The sequence below is a fragment of the Heptranchias perlo genome, chromosome 37 (genome assembly GCF_035084215.1).
Source record: "Heptranchias perlo isolate sHepPer1 chromosome 37, sHepPer1.hap1, whole genome shotgun sequence".
Classification (NCBI taxonomy): domain Eukaryota; kingdom Metazoa; phylum Chordata; class Chondrichthyes; order Hexanchiformes; family Hexanchidae; genus Heptranchias; species Heptranchias perlo.
Window position 1 is genome coordinate 14,356,221 of NC_090361.1, and position 18,574 is coordinate 14,374,794.

The 18,574-nt window shown below is 48.1% G+C and overlaps 1 protein-coding gene across 1 annotated transcript in view; it reads left to right on the top strand.

Annotated features, from left to right (window-relative positions):
* Positions 1–18,574, top strand: part of LOC137304311 (adhesion G protein-coupled receptor L1-like) — a 331,855-nt gene that overhangs the window by 270,122 nt on the left and 43,159 nt on the right. The window contains exons 14-16 of the mRNA XM_067972853.1: positions 1,636–1,856; positions 6,439–6,505; positions 8,040–8,131. Of these exons, the coding sequence (XP_067828954.1) occupies positions 1,636–1,856; positions 6,439–6,505; positions 8,040–8,131 (380 nt within the window). The remainder of the gene's footprint in view (positions 1–1,635; positions 1,857–6,438; positions 6,506–8,039; positions 8,132–18,574) is intronic.

Sequence of the window (18,574 nt, forward strand, 5' to 3'; positions counted from 1 at the left end):
GCGGGCTTCTGATATTTAAATATTGTAGGCGGGCTTCTGATATTTAAATATTGTAGGCGGGCTTCTGATATTTAAATATTGTAGGCGGGCTTCTGATATTTAAATATTGTAGGCGGGCTTCTGATATTTAAATATTGTAGGCGGGCTTCTGATATTTAAATATTGTAGGCGGGCTTCTGATATTTAAATATTGTAGGTGGGCTTCCAACATTTAAATATTGTAGGCGGGCTTCCAACATTTAAATATTGTAGGTGGGCTTCCAACATTTAAATATTGTAGGCGGGCTTCTGATATTTAAATATTGTAGGCGGTCTTCTGATATTTAAATATTGTAGGCGGGCTTCTGATATTTAAATATTGTAGGCGGGCTTCTGATATTTAAATATTGTAGGCGGGCTTCTGATATTTAAATATTGTAGGCGGGCTTCTGATATTTAAATATTGTAGGCGGGCTTCTGATATTTAAATATTGTAGGCGGGCTTCTGATATTTAAATATTGTAGGCGGGCTTCTGATATTTAAATATTGTAGGCGGGCTTCTGATATTTAAATATTGGAGGCGGTCTTCCCCAACCTCCTTGTTGCCTGTAAAGAGGCTGAGTTTTTGAAACATTTTTAGGTTTCCTCTTTCACATGTGCAGTCTATCAACTTGTGAGCGAATATACAAACCCAGCCAGCAATAATAAATTCACAACCCCTCCCACCCTGTCCCCCCGCCCCCCAGTTGCCGTCCAGTGTAGAAAAGATGCAAATAGCGGGAAACATGTGGGACGACGCACTTCCCTTGTTTACACCCCCTTTAAATATGCCCCCTCGTATATGGGTAGCTGTTGTCTACGCCCCGGGCCTGTGCAGCGGAAAATGGGGGCAGAGACACCGAGCAAGGGGGGAACGTGGCGGAACACGTCTCCAAGAAATTTCTGCCCTAGATCTGTCGAGCAAGTGTCGAGGGTCGACAAGAAATTCTGGCATAAATTTCCAACCAGGCTCGTTGTAAGAGTGTGATGCCACCAAGAGGAGACACACATCATAGATCTTCGTTTGCTGTGAGGTTAGTCGGCCTGGGTCTGTTTGTTAAAGACGATCTTCAAAGAGACTAATTCTACATCAATGGGGTTATTGTTGTTTTCCCGCAGTGAATAGTGTGAAGTAGGCGGAGGCTACCCTATAAGGGTTTTATGGGCTCCCACAACCCATACAATGAGGGGAGGGGACCACCCACACCCACCGGACCTGGGTGTCAGCCCAGAATTCAGAGCCAGATGCTCCGGTCTCCCCGGGAATGTCTGGAGCGGGGTTTGAACCCTGCACCTTCTGACTCAGAAGCAGGAACGCTATCACTGAGCCAAAAGGCTCGTTACAATCAAAGGGGTCTAATGTATAACTCCTAGGTCTTGTCACCATTCCAAATGCTGAGCATCTCCACTTAAATACTGGGCAGCAAAAAAATGTACTAAAGCTTTGTCCACTATTATCGCCGACTGTAATCCCAATCCTGATCTCGGTCCCTCTCCAAGGCCCAGTTCCAGTGCCAGTCATCGTACTGATCCCACTCCCAGTCCCGGCCCTGGTCCTAATCCTTCCTGAAATGCCAGTTTTTCCAGACCCTGATGCCTTTGTCATTCTCTTTCAGATCGTCTGCCCAATAATCGCCGGCTTCCTTCACTTCTTCTTCCTGGCGGCCTTCTCCTGGATGTGTCTGGAAGGTGTCCATCTCTACCTCATGCTGGTCGAGGTCTTTGAGAGCGAATACTCCAGGAAGAAGTACTATTACCTCTGCGGTTACTGCTTCCCCGCGCTGGTGGTTGGGATCTCTGCAGCGGTAGACTACAGGAGCTATGGAACTGAGAAGGCGTGAGTAAAAATAGAATGACTCTATTTAAAAAAGAGGGGTGAGAATGTGGAACTCGCTACCACATGGAGTGGGTGAGCCGAATAGCATAGATGCATTTAAGGGGAAGCTAGATGAGTGCGTGAGGGAGAAAGGAATAGAAGGATATTTTGATAGGATGAGATGAAGTAAATAGAGTGGGAGGAAGCTCGTGTGGAGCATAAACACCGGCATAGACACTTAGAGTACTTATAGTGCACAGTTCTGGTCTCCATATTACAAAAAGGATATAGAGGCACTGGAGAAGTTGCAAAAAAGATTCACAAGGATGATACCAGAACCAAGAGGTTCTACCTATCAGGAAAGACTACACAGGCTGGGACTTTTTTCTCTAGAAAAGAGAAGGCTGAGGGCTGACCTAGTAGAGGTCTTTAAAATTATGAAGGGGTTTGACAGGGTAGACGTAGAGAAAATGTTTCCACTTGTGGGGAGTCCAAAACTAGGAGCCATAAATATAAGACAGTCACCAATAAATCCAATAGGGAATTCTGGGGAAACTTCTTTACCCAGAGAGTGGTGAGAATGTGGAATGTGCTCCCACAAGGAGTAGTTGAGGCGACTAGCATAGATGCATTTAAGGGGAAGCTAGATAAACACATGAGGGAGAAAGGAATAGAAGGATATGCAGATTGGGTTAGATAAAGTAGGGAGCGAGGAGGCTAGTGTGGAGCATAAACACCAGCATAGACCAGTCGGGCTGAATGGCCTGTTTCAGTGGTGTAAATTCTATGTAATTCTATGGCACTGAGAAAAGTCCCATCTCCTGTCAGATATCAATAAATGGTGGGAAGCTTGTCCAGCCTCCAGTGCGATGGATTGAAATCCTGACATTGATTGTTATTCAGATATTCCAATCAAACTCTGGATTAGTTCCAGTAGTCTTAAATCACTCGAGAAATAGTGATGATCACCGTACTCTGATTAGGCACTGAGCTGGTGGGCTCCCCAAAGGAAATTTCTCTCTCACAGTAGGGCACGGTTGTGTACTGGTTATGTTACTGGACTAGTAATCCAGAGGCCTTGAACATGAGTTTAAATCATATCATGATAGTTTGAGAATTTGAATTCAGTTTTTTTTTTAAATAAAGTGACCGTGAAGCTGTCGGATTGTCGTGAAAACACAACTGGTTCACTAATGTCCTTACCCGGTCTGGGCCTATACGTGACTCCAGTCCCACACCAACGTGGTTGACTCTTAACTGCCCTTTGAAGTGGCCCAGCGAGCCACAGAAGAAGGCTCACCACCACTTTCCCAGGGCAACTAGAGATGGTTACCAAAGTGGCTTTCCATCAGTTCAGGGGGGAACCTATCGAGACCCCCCCACCCCTGCAAAAAGCTGCCCCACTCCCTCACTGTGGACCTGAGGAGGTGGCACAAAACTGGACAAAGGGAACAAAATCGCCCGTTCCTTCATGGTCGCTGGGCCAAAGTCCTGGAACTCACAGCTCTGTGGGATCACCATCGCCACACGGGACTGCAGCGGTTCAAGAAGGAGGCCCATCACCAACTTCTCAAGGGGCAACTAGGGATGGGCAATAAATGCCAGCCTAGCCAGCGATGCCCACATCCCTGAGAGGGAATTAAAAAGAAAATGAAAAGGAAAGAAAGGTATAGAAAGATGCAACGGTCTCTCCTTCAACCAGTCCCTACGGCAAAGCATTCCAAGCTCCAATAACCCTCCGTGCAAAGAAATTGCTGCTGATCTCTCTCCTCACTCTCAGTGACCATTTTAAGTTGATGGCCCCTCATCCTCTCCCACCCCCGCCTGGGTCAGACCAGCGGTCATTTTACTCAGAGGTGCCCTCCCCTGCTTCGGTCAGTCTGTTTAGCAGCAAGCATTTTTTTTCAGATAACAAAAAAAGCAGCTAATAAATTCCACAGAACCACCAGTTGATGCCCACACGGACTCAGGACCATGTGTAGTCTTCAGGTCAAATTAGGGTCACAGGCCAGGGGATAATCAGACCAGGGCGCATAGATTTAATTCAACCCGCATTTTAAAGTCATACATTCCATCCTTATTTTTATATATTTCATCAGGTGTCCTTCATTTGCAGGAGTCACAATTTTCAAAATGGTCATTGTATGTACAGTAAATTATTTGTCATTGTCAATGAGTGTCCCCTTTATTGGAGATGTCCCTTTATCCTCCCTGTGGCACAGTGTGGTTTCACTGTAGTTTGAGTATTTACGTGATCGTTTAGTTTGCGGCTCTGTTCAGAAAGCATTGAAAGCGTGTCAGGAGAGCGAGCCTTCAATAATGCTCTCAAGATTGCAGTTGCCATGGAACCAACGAAGATATTCTGGGCACTTAGGGCCTATTTAGTTTTTGAAATAACAATCATTTGAGCTAGACACACACAGTTAAGTGCTGCAGGTGTTGGTGAAGAGGACGCAGCCCAGGTAATTGGTGTTTCATTGTGTGCACTGGAAGACTTTATTTTCCCCTTTGCCTACGGGATTGAGAAACACGATCACTGTGTACCTGTGAGGGTAACACGCCGTGTCTCACGGGGAGGGTAACACGCCGTGTCTCACGGGGAGGGTCACACGGGGAGGGTAACACGCCGTGTGTCACGGGAAGGGTAACAGCGTGTATCACGGAGGGTGGTAGCAAATCAGCAGCCCATTTTATATCTCTCCTGATTGAAGTCAATGGAAATAAAAACCAGGAGTGTGTCGCGGGCGGGGCCACGCGCAGCCTGTCACGGGCGGGGCCACGCGCAGCCTGTCATGGGCGGGGCAACACACAGGCTGTGGCAAATTAAGATGAAAAAGAAAGAAAGAACTTGCATTTATATAGCACCTTTCACATCCAAAAGATGTCCCAAAGCGCTTCACAGCCAATTAATTACTTTTGAACTGTAGCCACTGTTGTAATGTAGGAAACGTGGCAGCCAATTTGCGCACAGCAAGATCCCACAAACAGCAAAGGGTTAATGACCTGATAATCTGTTTTTGGTGGCATTATTTATAACTATCGGCCAGAACTCCCCTGCTCTTCTTTGAAAAGTGCCATGGGATCTTTTACAACCACCTGAGAGGGCAGACAGGGCCTCAGTTTAACAACTTATCCAAGAGATGACACCTCCAACAGCAGTGTCAGCACTCCCTCAGTACTGCACTGGGAGTAGCAGCCTAGATTATATGCTCAAGTCCCAGAGTGGGGTTTGAACCTATGACTGTCTGGACTTCGGGAGGTAAGAGTGCTCCCTCTGAGCCAAGCTGACACTCAAGATAACAGCAGTTGCTTCAGTTGAAAGACTTGTTTCCTGATTGGCATCTTCCTGTGCTTAGCAATACGATTCACATCCTATACTGGCAAAGATTCCTTCCCCCCCTCAGTTAAAGGTAAAGAGACTAGAACTAGGGGCCACAGTTTAAAAATAAGGAGTCTCCCATTTAAGATGGAGATGAGGAGAAATCTTTTCTCTCAGAGGGTCGTGAGTCTGTGGAACTCCCTTCCCCAGAGAGCGTTGGAGGCAGGGTCATTGAATATTTTTAAGGCTGAGTTAGATAGATTCCTGATTAACAAGGGAGTCAAAGGTTATAGTAGGTAGACTGGAAAGTAGGGTTGAGGTCACAATCAGATCAGCCATGATCTTATCAAATGGCAGAGCAGGCTCGAGGGGCCGAATGGCCGACTCCTGCTCTTAATTTGTATGATGTGGAGATGCCGGTGATGGACTGGGGTGGACTAATGTAAGGAATCTTACAACACCAGGTTATAGTCCAACAGTTTTATTTGAAAATCACAAGCTCTCGGAGATTATCCCCTTCGTCAGGTGAGTGAGTGAAAAGGTTCTCAAATCGCATATCTTATATTAGGTCCCTTATCTTACATTAGGTCCCAGCCTAATATAAGATATGCGATTTGAGAACCTTTCACTCACTCACCTGACGAAGGAGATAATCTCCGAGAGCTTGTGATTTTCAAATAAAACTGTTGGACTATAACCTGGTGCTGTAAGATTCCTTACGTTTGTATGTAACTGGCCATAGATGGACTGCTCACATAATTCATCCGAGCACATCCTCTCCAGCCAAAAGACACGGGCCTCCAGGAGGCTGCTTTCAGACTGGACGATCTCCTTTCAGGGAGGGGCTGCTTTAAACAGCGAATTCACAGACCTTCTGGAGTGAGTACTTTATACTAAAAGCAATCGTCCCCCTGAGTAACATTCCCCTTTAAGCTTCAAAGGAAAGCCCATTGCCAGACGATATGTTCTGTTTCAATGTTTTATTTCACTGATAAATGCCTCTGTGCCCAGTCAAAGTTGATATTTACGGTGGAATATCCATCACCGGTGAGAGGGCAGTGAATGGGGCTGAGTGCAGAGCATCCATCACCAACACTATGTTTCACTCCGTCTAACACACTGGGCTAATGCTTTCTCTCTGCACTCTGCCTCCATTTATCATCTCCACAACTTTTTTTCTTCACAATATCCGTTTTTCTCTTTTCCTTCTCTCTCTTTTTATTTGTTCTTCTGAACTCTCGCCCTCCCCTCCCCTCCCCTCCCCTCCCCTCCCACCACACACAGATGTTGGCTGCGAGTGGACAATTACTTCATCTGGAGTTTCATCGGACCAGTGTCCTTTGTTATTATGGTAAGTGTAGGTTCCGATACCTTGCGGGCTGCACATGGTGTGTGTGTTGGTGTTCACCTGCTTGTGTTGTGTATATTGGTGTGCACCTACTTGTGTTGTGTGTGTTGGTGTGCACCTACTTGTGTTGTGTATATTGGTGTGCACCTACTTGTGTTGTGTATATTGGTGTGCACCTACTTGTGTTGTGTATATTGGTGTGCACCTACTTGTGTTGTGTATATTGGTGTGCACCTGCTTGTGTTGTGTATATTGGTGTGCACCTGCTTGTGTTGTGTGTGTTGGTGTGCACCTGCTTGTGTTGTGTATATTGGTGTGCACCTACTTGTGTTGTGTATATTGGTGTGCACCTGCTTGTGTTGTGTGTGTTGGTGTGCACCTGCTTGTGTTGTGTATATTGGTGTGCACCTGCTTGTGTTGTGTATATTGGTGTGCACCTGCTTGTGTTGTGTATATTGGTGTGCACCTGCTTGTGTTGTGTATATTGGTGTGCACCTACTTGTGTTGTGTGTTTTTGTCATTTGTCTGGATATTTGCTTGATCGGCATCCATCCCTCGCCATAAACACCGGCGCACTGTGGCTGCAGTGTGCACCATCCACAGGATGCACTGCAGCAACTCGCCAAGGCTTCTTCGACAGCACCTCCCAAACCCGCGACCTCTACCACCTAGAAGGACAAGAGCAGCAGGCACATGGGAACAACACCACCTGCACGTTCCCCTCCAAGTCACACACCATCCCGACTTGGAAATATATCGCCGTTCCTTCATCGTTGCTGGGTCAAAATCCAGGAACTCCCTTCCTAACAGCACTGTGGGAGAACCGTCACCACACGGACTGCAGCGGTTCAAGAATGTGGCTCACCACCACCTTCTTAGGACAACCAGGGATGGGCAATAAATGCCGGCCTCGCCAGCGACGCCCACATCAATGCGTTTTTGGTGGTGTTGGTAGAGAGAGGAATATTGGCCAGAACACCAGGAAAGCTGCTCCTCTTCAAATCATTGCAATGAGCTCTTCAGTATTCACCTAAATAGGCTGATGGATCCTCAGTTTAACGTCTCATCTGAAGGACGGCACCTCCGACAATGCAGCACTCCCTCAGTACCGCACTGAAGGGTCAGCCTGGATTATGTGCTCAAGTCTCTGGTGTGGGATTTGAACCCACAACCTTCTGGGGGAGAGGAAGCCAGCCGTGAATTATAAAGGATATGGTGGGGGCATTTGCAATGAGTGTGGAGACTTTTTTAAAAATTCAAAATTGCTGGATTATTCACCAGTTAGAAGAGGGTTTGGTTCTGGGTCATTTATAGCAAGTTCCTGATTGGTTTCTTGTTCTTTTGAAGCTCTGGTCTGAGATGCTCTGGGACGGTTCTTGTAAATTGGTGTAAAACCCAATCAGTCTTGGGGCCTCCGCACGTGGTCCCCTCTACCTCAAACAATTAGCTTCCTACGCCATGTTGTGTCTTAACACAGTGCATGAAATGTTTTCCTGAGTGTCGTTTGATGTGACTTTGTCTGGTTTCCTCCTGTCAGATGAACCTGGTGTTCCTGATGATCACACTACACAAGATGATACGGAGCAGCAGTTCTCTGAAACCAGACTCCAGCCGGCTGGAAAACATCAAGTGAGTGTCTTCCTGAGAATGGGGGGGATTGGGGGGGGTAGTTAGGGGGGAGGAACAGGTGAGGGGGAGCAGGGTTTTGGTGGGGGGGGGGAGACAGGTGGGGGGAGAGGAGGGAGGGAGGACAAGAGGGGGTACAGGAGGGGGTTTGGGTGATGGGGGAGGGGGGACAGGTGGGGAGAGGGGAGGGAGGGAGGATGGGTGGGGGGAAGGTTGGGTGGGGGAGGGAGGACAGGAGATTTCATTGGTTATTAGGAGAACGCATGGACAGGGGGATTTCATTGGCTACTTGATAGCCAGAAGGGGATATTTTATTGGCTGCTCGATAGCAGAGACGGGTTGGGATTGGAGGAAGAAGCTTGGCGAGTATTTCATTGGCTGCTGGGTGGATGAGGCCGGATGGAGGGAGATTTCATTGGCTGCTGAATGGAGTTGGGGGTGGGAGGGGGAACATATTGGCACGATTTCATTGGCTACTGGATTGCGGCGGGCAGGAGAAGGGTTTCCTTGCACGAGGAGATAACGCCTCATTAGCGAAGAGTGAATCAACAGCTGCACCCCCGGAAAATAGAACAAAAACCGCATTTTTCACAAGAAGAAACAAAATGTGACTTCCGCCAGCACTGAGGCCCAACATTCGCCAGTGGGCTTTCACTCAGCCCACTGACCACTGCCCCGTCCCCTCGGCCTCCTCCCCGGAAAATCAGTTAATGGAGAATCCACAAAACTGTTTAAACCCCTCTCCACCACCGACGGCCCAATCCTCAAGCCCCTTACAGGGGGTCAGATCGATTGGGGAGGGGCCAGAACAGCCAGGTTGGCCTTGTCGATGCTGCGTTGCCGATGGGGCTTCTGACAGCTCAGGGAGCGGACCCCCCGCAGGACGCGTGCGCGCAAGGCTGAATCACGCAGCCCGCCGAGCGCTGTCAGCCATTTCAAATTTTGAAATCCTTTTGAGGCCGCGCTCCTTGTGCATGCAGGTCTCTTTATACCTGGTCCCAGGAGGAATTCCCAGTGTTTCCTTGGATCTTCACTCTTTGCCTGTTTAAATTGGGCACTTCGTGGCCTTCCAGTATTGGTCAATGACAAAAGTCCATTCTTAAATTGTTTATATTTTGTGTGTGTTTTTTTGGCGAGTCGGGCTGCGCTGTCTTTGTTTGACTTGTCATTACTGCATCACTGCTCTCGCAATTGGTTTTATCTGCTGTTCGCTGCTGCATGTTTGCAATGCGGGACTCCTTCTGCCCAGATCTCCTGCCCCCCACATTGCTGCTGCCAACCTCCACCCACCACGACCATGGTCATTCCACCTCGCCTGCCAATGGCAGCCTTGGGTTTGGAGGGGGAAGGGGAGCTCACACGGGACGACGAAAGGCAGATTGACTTCCACCCTCAGCCATTTGGCGACCGGCCAAGAAACTACCTCCTCCTACCTCCTTGGACATGTCTGAGGAGATCTAATTCTGCCATCTCCGCTTCTCAAGGTAGGTTGCGAACGGGCTGGGCTGCCCCACAGGCAAGTTCCAGCACAAGGGGCGGATCTCTCCCAAGGCTGTGAAAGTCACCAGGTCCTTCCTAGCCACCACCAACGGCGTTTGCCATATTGGCCAGACTTTGGTTCGCCAGCCTATCAAACACTTGCGGCACTTCCGCCTTGGGGACGAAGTAACAGCACCTGCTGCCCTAAAGTGCAAGGCCTCATTAATGGCCCCGATCAACAATCCCATGGGTTTTAATCTGGCTTTTTGCCTCTCTCAGGACATTGCAAGGTTTTCGAGTGGGGTGGGGAGTGTGTATATTGTGAGGTACAAGGCATCGCAGTTGTGTGGGGCAGGCTGGATGGGCCAGAGGGTTTTTTCCTGTCCATCATTTGTACGTATGTTCGTATCTACAAGTAGGAATGACTTTAGCTCCATTAATACGCAGGTGATGTTGGACCACAGAGCAATGGAGGTCAATGCATGATAGCCCATCAGCAGCCATGATGCCTTCATCTTGTGCCAGCATTATTTTCAGGAGCCAGGCGACTGTACGGCTGACACCGGGGGACCAAGGATTCCCCCTGGACCCCTGACTAGTGAAACCAGCGAGGAACCCCCTCGCTGGTTTTGGCCAACAGTCAAAAGTCAAGCAATCAAAAGGGCTAATGGAATGTTGGTCTTTATCTCAAGGGGGTTGGAATACAAAGGGGAGGAAGTGATGCTTCAGTTGTACAGAGCCTTGGTCAGTCCCCATCTGGAGTATTGAGTTCAGTTCTGGGCACCGCAGCTCAGGAAGGATATATTGGCCTTGGAGGGGGTGCAGCGCAGGTTCACCAGAATGATATTAGGGCTTAGAGGGTTTAATTATGAGGACAAGTTGTGTAAACTTGAGTATAGAAGATTGAGGGGTGATTTAATTGAGGTGTTTAAAATGTTAAAAGGATTCGATAGGCTAGATACGCAGAAACTATTTCCTCTGGTGGGGGAATCAAGAACGAGGGGACACAATCTTGAAATTAGAGCCAGGCCGTTCAGGAGGGAAATCAGGAAGCACTTCCTCACACAAAGGGTAGTGGAAATCTGGAATTCTCTCCCCCAAAAGCCTGTGGATGCTGGGGGACAATTGGAGCTTTCAAGACTGAGATTGCTGGACTTTTTTTTTGGTAAGGGCATCAAGGGATAGAGAGCAAAGGCAGGAAAATGGAGTTGAACAGATCAGCCATGAACTAATTGAATGGCGGAGCAGGCTCGAGGGGCCAAATGGCCTGCTCCTGTTCCTGTGTCCTAACGGGAAGTACAATGGGTCTCCTGCCTCCACGTGAATTCCGTGCAGGGACTTCAGGCCAGCAAGAGCATCCTTCCCAACAGTGAGACCAGACTGTCTGCACCAGGGTGTCCAAACTCCAGCCCCCGAGCCCTGCCCTCGAAGTTCAGGCCCTCTCAGTCGCTGGCTTGTCCTGTTAGACTTTTACACCCCAGAGGCCTCTGTTGGATAAATCCAAATCGGGACACCGAGATCTGTTAGTATCAACAACTGGAGATATCTGGGAAGAGAGATTGAAACTTTCTGGGGGTAATTTTATGAGTTTATGTTGTTCTCTGGTTGGGCAAATCAGAAATGAGGGTGTGAACTGCCCATAAATAGTGAGAAATTCACAGGTAACATCACCCAAATCTCATATTCAGCATAGAACAGCAGTGTGATAGTGACAAAAACATCTGGTTTTGTCAGTTCAGGGATAAATGTTGGGCAGAACTCCCCTACTCTTCTTCGAAATAGTGGCCGTGGGATCTTTTACATCCACCTGAGAGGGCAGACGGGGCCTCGGTTTAACATCTCATCCGAAAGACCGTGCAGCACTCCGAGTGTCGGCCTAGATTTTGTGCTCTAGTGGGACTTGAACCCACAACATTCCAACTCCGAGGCAAGAGTGCAACCTCTGAGCCGCGACTGACCTTCGACAGGTCGCGCTCAGGACTCCAACCTAACGTTTCACCAGCCTCGCTCTGTACACGTACAGGCTGCACTCCTCCAAACAAATCCGCCAACGGGATTATCCCCCTCACTCCCAGGCGTTCCTGTGCGGGGGGAATCCACCAGGTGATGTTGTGACGGCTCAGTGTCGGTCACTCTATCCCATTGAGTGAGCTGCCCATCCCTGGAGGACCCGGGACCTGGTTGCAGAAAGGGCCCATCCTGAGTGTTGCAGAATCACTTCCTTTACTCCCCAGGCCAGGTCCCAGGATGGTAAAAGGTCGTTCATCCCTCCTGTTAGTTGGTTAAATTTACGGCAGATTTAATTTACTGTAAACATAAAAACCTTGCAGTAAATCTGACCATTTCAGTCGCTCCGGTTAATATGGCTACATCTGTAGTTTGTGATTTATTTGTTGGCCTGAGCGACTCTTCAGATTAAAGTGACTATTTGGGATTGTTTGCAGCAGAATTGCAGTCGGGGACTGAGCTAAATTCCAGCACTCCTGGTCAGAGCACAACATTACTTACCCCTGTCCCATCAATCCCCCAGTCTCCCTGTCCCCTCAATTCCCCCTGTCCCCTCAATTCCCCCTGTCCCCTCAATTCCCCCTGTCCCCTCAGTGCTCCTTTCCTTTCAATCCCCCCTGTCCCTTCAATCCCCCCTGTCCCTTCAATCCCCCCTGTCCCTTCAATCCCCCCTGTCCCTTCAATCCCCCCTGTCCCTTCAATCCCCTGTACCCTCAGTACCATATCAGTGACATTAATACTACATCACAGTATCAAGTGACATTAATACTACATCACCACATATGTGACATTAATAATACATCAACACATTAATGCCAATCATCATCTCAGCAGCATTAATACTATGTTACTGTACCTGCAGCATTAACACTACATCACCATTTCTGCGACATTAATCCTACATCACCACATGTACAGCATTAATACCGCATCTCCATATCTGTGACATTAATACATCACTGAATCAGCAGTACAAATATATCACCTCATCTATGATATTAACCCAACTCTACCCTACTTACAATGCTAATGCTACATTACTATATCTGCAGTATTAATACAGTGTTTCCGTATCTGTGCCAATAATGAAACATTACTTGATGTGTAGTCGAAACAATACTTCACCATATCAGCAGCAGTAATACTGTGTCACCCCGTATCTGCGGCACTAATACTACATCGCAGCATATTTCCACTGTAATAACTGGAGCAATGTCAGCCTTGCAATAATTGTCTCCTTTTGGACTGTGGGAGCCTTGCAATGTGTATTGGGGTACAGTGTGAGGAGGGAGGGGTGCAGTCTGTATTGGGGTACGGAGTCAGGACAGGGGTACATTGTGTGTCAAGATAAGAATGGTTCATAGGAACAGGAGTAGGCCATTCCACCATTCAATGAGATACTGGCCGAACTGTAACCTAACTCCATGCACCCACTGTGGTTCCCTATCCCTTAATACCCTTGGCTAGCAAAAGTCTATTGCTCCTCTTAACCTTCTATATTCCAGGGAATACAATCCTAGTTTATGTAATCTCTCCTCATAATCTAACCCTTGGAGCCCTGGTAACATTCTGGTGAATCTGCGCTGCACTCCATCCAAGGCCAATATATCCTCACTAAGGTGCGGTGTCCAGAACTGTACACAATGCTCCAGATGTGGTCTCACCAGGGCTTTGTACAGCTGTAGCAAAACTTCCTCCCCTTTATATTCTAGCCCTTTAGTTATAAAGGCAAACATCCCATTAGCCTTTTTGATTATTTTTTGTACCTGACTACTACATTTTAGTGATCTGTGTACATGGACCCCTAAATCTCTTTGGACCTCCACTGTTCCTAGCTATTCACCATTTAGAAAAAACTCGAATTGATCCTTCTTTGGTCCAAAATGGATGACCTCACACTCACCTGGGTTGAAATCCATCTGCCACAGTTTTACCCACTCATTTAATTTATCAATGTCTGTTTGTGATTTTATGTTCCTGTTTACACTACTCACTATGCAACCAATCTTTGTGTCGTCGGCAAACTTGGAAATATAGCTCTCTATTGTGTTATCTAAGTCATTAATAAATCTAGTGAATAGTTGAGGCCCCAGCACAGGTCCTTGTGGGACATCACTAGTCACTTCCTCCCAATTTGAGTACATGCCCATTATCCCTGCTCTCTGTCTTCTACTGCCTGATCAATCTCCTAACCAGGTCAATAATTTTCCTTCAATTCCATGAGCTTTAATTTTAGCTAACAGTCTCTTATGTGGAACCGTATCGAATGCCTTCTGGAAGTCCATATAAACTACATCCATAGACATTCCCCTGTCTACTACTTTAGTTACTTCCTCAAAAAATACTATTAGTTTCGTTAGACATGACCTACCCTTTACAAATCCATATTGGCTCTCTCTAATCAGCTTAGATTTCTCTAAGTGCTCAGTCACTCTGTCCTTAATAATGGATTCCAATAACTTCCCCACAACAGATGTTAGACTAACTGGTCTATAATTTCCTGGTTTCTTGCTCTCATCTTTCTTAGTGTATTGGGATACAGTGTGAGGAGGACAGAATACCGTGTGTATTGGGTAGCGGCGTATTGGGGCACCGTGCGTTTTGGGGTAGTGTGCATATTGGGACACAGTGTGTATTGGGGTACGGTGTGTGTTGGGGTACAGTGCACTGCGTGTTGATGCGCTATTCCAGTGCACTGCGTGTTGATGCACTATTCCAGTGCACTGCGTGTTGATGCACTATTCCAGTGCACTGCGTGTTGATGCACTATTCCAGTGCACTGCGTGTTGATGCGCTATTCCAGTGCACTGTGTGTTGATGCGCTAGTCCAGTGCACTGTGTGTTGATGCGCTATTCCAGTGCACTGCATGTTGATGCGCTATTCCAGTGCACTGCGCGTTGATGCGCTATTCCAGTGCACTGCGTGTTGATGCGCTATTCCAGTGCACTGCGTGTTGATGCACTATTCCAGTGCACTGCATGTTGATGCGCTATTCCAGTGCACTGCGTGTTGATGCGCTAGTCCAGTGCACTGCGTGTTGATGCACTAGTCCAGTGCACTGCGTGTTGATGCGCTATTCCAGTGCACTGCATGTTGATGCGCTATTCCAGTGCACTGCGTGTTGATGCGCTATTCCAGTGCACTGCGTGTTGATGCGCTATTCCAGTGCACTGCGTGTTGATGCGCTATTCCAGTGCACTGCATGTTGATGCGCTAGTCCAGTGCACTGCGTGTTGATGCACTATTCCAGTGCACTGCGTGTTGATGCGCTAGTCCAGTGCACTGCGTGTTGATGCGCTAGTCCAGTGCACTGCGTGTTGATGCACTATTCCAGTGCACTGCGTGTTGATGCGCTAGTCCAGTGCACTGCGTGTTGCAGTGTTATTGTACTATTCCAATGGACTACTTGTTAATTGCAGTGTTACAGTACATTGCATTTTGTCGCACTGTTCCAGTTCACAGCAGGTTACTATGCTGTTCCAGTGCACTGCCGAGGATTCTTTTGACTCTTCAGAAAGGACATTAATACTGGGACAGTGAGCAGATCAGTGTGATGGGGTCACACATTACTTCATATATCCATGTTTAACAACAGAGCAAGGAAGAAACAGCGTCATAAGGAGAGGTGCCAATTTCTTGTTCCTTCGCTAGGACCTTGAAACTGAATCCTGGCACCGTCAGATCCTGCAGAGATCCCCAGCAAATAGCTACTGAAGGAGATGTTTCATTTGTAGCCTGATCTACGCTCAGCCGACTCTGTTCTTGCAGGCTTGTTGCCAGCTCACATTTTAAGTAACCTCTCAAACTGTTTCTGTCCAAGGAAGCCCTTTGTCCCAATTTCCAACGTATTCTGCGGTTTGACTAATGCTGGGCCTTCAGACGGTGAGCACTGTATTGAGGTGAGATCTGTCGGGTCTCCCAAGGTATTGAGCTGCCCTGCAATACCTCACATCTCCCACTAGATGGTGGCCACGAGCTGTGGAACTTGCAACCACTGGCTCCATGTTTGGCAATCCTTCTCCCTGCTCCCTATTTCACAAAATGACATTGAGTTCCTCAGCTGCAAAAGCCCCATTCAATATACTCTGCCTCCTCTTTGTGTTTAATTGAAGATTCAACGCACCATCTAGGAACAGGAGGAGGCCATTTAGCCCCTCGAGCCTGTTCCACCGTTCAATTAGATCATGCTACGGACCAAATGCTGGAATATGGGATTAGATTAGACTGGGCTTGATGGCCGGCGCGGACACGATGGGCCGAAGGGCCTCTATCCGTGCTGTATAACTCTATGACTCTATGACTCTATGCCTGATCTGTACCTCAACCCCATTTACCCACCTTCTCTCCATATCCCTCGATACCCTCACCCAACAAAAATCTCTCAATCTCAGTCCTGAAATATCTAATTGACCCCCATCCTCAACAGCCTTTTGGGGGAGAGAGTTCCAGATTCCCACTCCCCTTTGTGTGAAGAAGTGCTTCCTGATATCACCCCTGAACGGCCCAGCTCTAATTTTAAGGTTATGCCCCCTTGTTCTAGACCCTCCCATCAGAGCAAGTAATTTCTCTCTTTTTTTATTCGTTCATGGGATGTGGGCGTCGCTGGCGAGGCCGGCATTTATTGCCCATCCCTAATTGCCCCTTGAGAAGGTGGTGGTGAGCCGCCTTCTTGAACCGCTGCAGTCCGTGTGGTGAAGGTTCTCCCACAGTGCTGTTAGGAAGGGAGTTCCAGGATTTTGACCCAGCGATGATGAAGGAACGGCGATATATTTCCAAGTCGGGATGGTGTGTGACTTGGAGGGGAACGTGCAGGTGGCGTTGTTCCCATGTACCTGCTGCTCTTGTCCTACTAGGTGGTAGAGGTCGCGGGTTTGGGAGGTGCTGTTGAAGAAGCCTTGGCGAGTTGCTGCAGTGCATCCTGTGGATGGTACACACTGCAGCCACAGTGCGCCGGTGGTGAAGGGAGTGAATGTTTAGGGTGGTGGATGGGGTGCCAATCAAGCAGGCTGCTTTGTCCTGGATGGTGTCGAGCTTCTTGAGTGTTGTTGGAGCTGCACTCATCCAGGCAAGTGGAGAGTATTCCATCACACTCCTGACTTGTGCCTTGTAGATGGTGGAAAGGCTTTGGGGAGTCAGGAGGTGAGTCACTCGCTGCAGAATACCCAGCCTCTGACCTGCTCTCGTAGCCACAGTATTTATGTGGCTGGTCCAGTTAAGTTTCTGGTCAGTGGTGACCCCCAGGATGTTGATGGTGGGGGATTCGGCGATGGTAATCCCGTTGAATGTCAAGGGGAGGTGGTTCGACTCTGCCACAGCCTGTTGTTGGAGCAGATTCCATAAATATCAGTGAATTAGATAGTTGCTTGAAAAAGAGGAATCTTAAAGGGACAGAGAGCGAGTTGGGGAGTGGACTTAAACTTGTGGGGCTTGTGGAGAAAAATACTAGCTTAGACTTGTTACTCGCTTCTCTGCTGGAATTTTGTTTGATTTTTTTTTATATCGGCTTCAGACTGTTTAACACAGCGATATCTCACAGTGGGTTCATTGCTGGGCAGTATGTGGAGTGAATGGCCTGCTATAACTCTGTGGCAGGAGGTGGGTCAGGTCGGTGAGAGATGGAACATCAAACCCTGGGCCATCCCCTCGTGTTGGCTTCACGGATCGCGTGTTGCTGGGGTGTTGGCCTCTGTGAGAGAGGGGCCCAGGGTGTGAGTGAGTTTGTACACACCCAGCATTAAGCTGACTGTGAATGATTCTGTGAGGCACTGCACATTCAGGCAGGGTAAAGCCCCTGTTACGTACACGGGTGATTATATACCTGTGCCAGTGTAATTGTGTCCCTGTCACAATTTAATTGTGTGCACATGCTAGTGTAATTATGTACACATGCTCGTGTAATTGTTTACACATGCCAGCGTAATTGTGTGCACATGTTGGTGTAATTGTATACACATGCCAGTGTAATTGTATACACATGTTAGTGTAATTGTGTGCACATGTTAGTGTAATTTTATACACATGCCAGTGTATCTTTAATATTTTCATCATGTAACCAGAAGATGCATTGACAAGTTGTTTGATGCCAAAGATATTGTGGTCATAGCCCAACCTTTGTGACACGTCAGTAATGTCAGTATTACTGACCCTCCCCCCACCCGGCCCGACACACAACCTCCGTCACAGCCCGGGGCTCAAACAGGTAATGCCCAGGACTCGCGGAGAGACCATGTTAACAATGGCACATTGTGTTACAGGTGGAGCAACTGCCTCCCGTTGAGTATATTGAATTTACAGTGAATTTCTGAAGAGGTTGGGTGGAGATAGATGAAGTCCAGGTGATGGGGCAGGCCATTCTTGGACTGTGGACGATTCTTTGTGAGATGGTACCCTGCCCGTCACGAGCTGGCCCTGCTCTGTGCTGGATGAGAGACAGATCAGATTGGCTTCCTGTGTGTGATCCAGGCTTCCCGAGGCTCTTTTGCTGATATTCCAACCGTGAACCTGGGCACCTTTGGGATTCAGCATCAACTTCAACCCAGTTGACCTTGGGATTCAGTCATTCACTGACCCCCCCACCACTACAGCTCCCCACCTCAGATTTAGCTTATGTCCATACAGAGCAGAAGGAGGCCATTCAGCCCATCATGCCTGTGCCCAGCTCTTTGAAAGAATTCAAGGCTAGAGCGGCAGAGGTAAGAGCAGAGACGGGCGATATTTCAATGGTGAAATATTCGGTGTTGATGACGGATGGGATGTGGAGGTTGGAAGCTCAGCTCAGGGCCAAACAGGACGAGATTTCGCATGGTCTGAGCGAGTGGCGGGGGAGGGGGCTGGAACCGATGGCAAGGGAGCAGAGTTAATGGTGGGGGCATAAATCTCTGCCTTTGGTCTTCTGATGACACAAAGGTGGGTGGGAAAGTAAGTTGTGAAGAGGACATAAGGAGGCTGCAAATGGATAT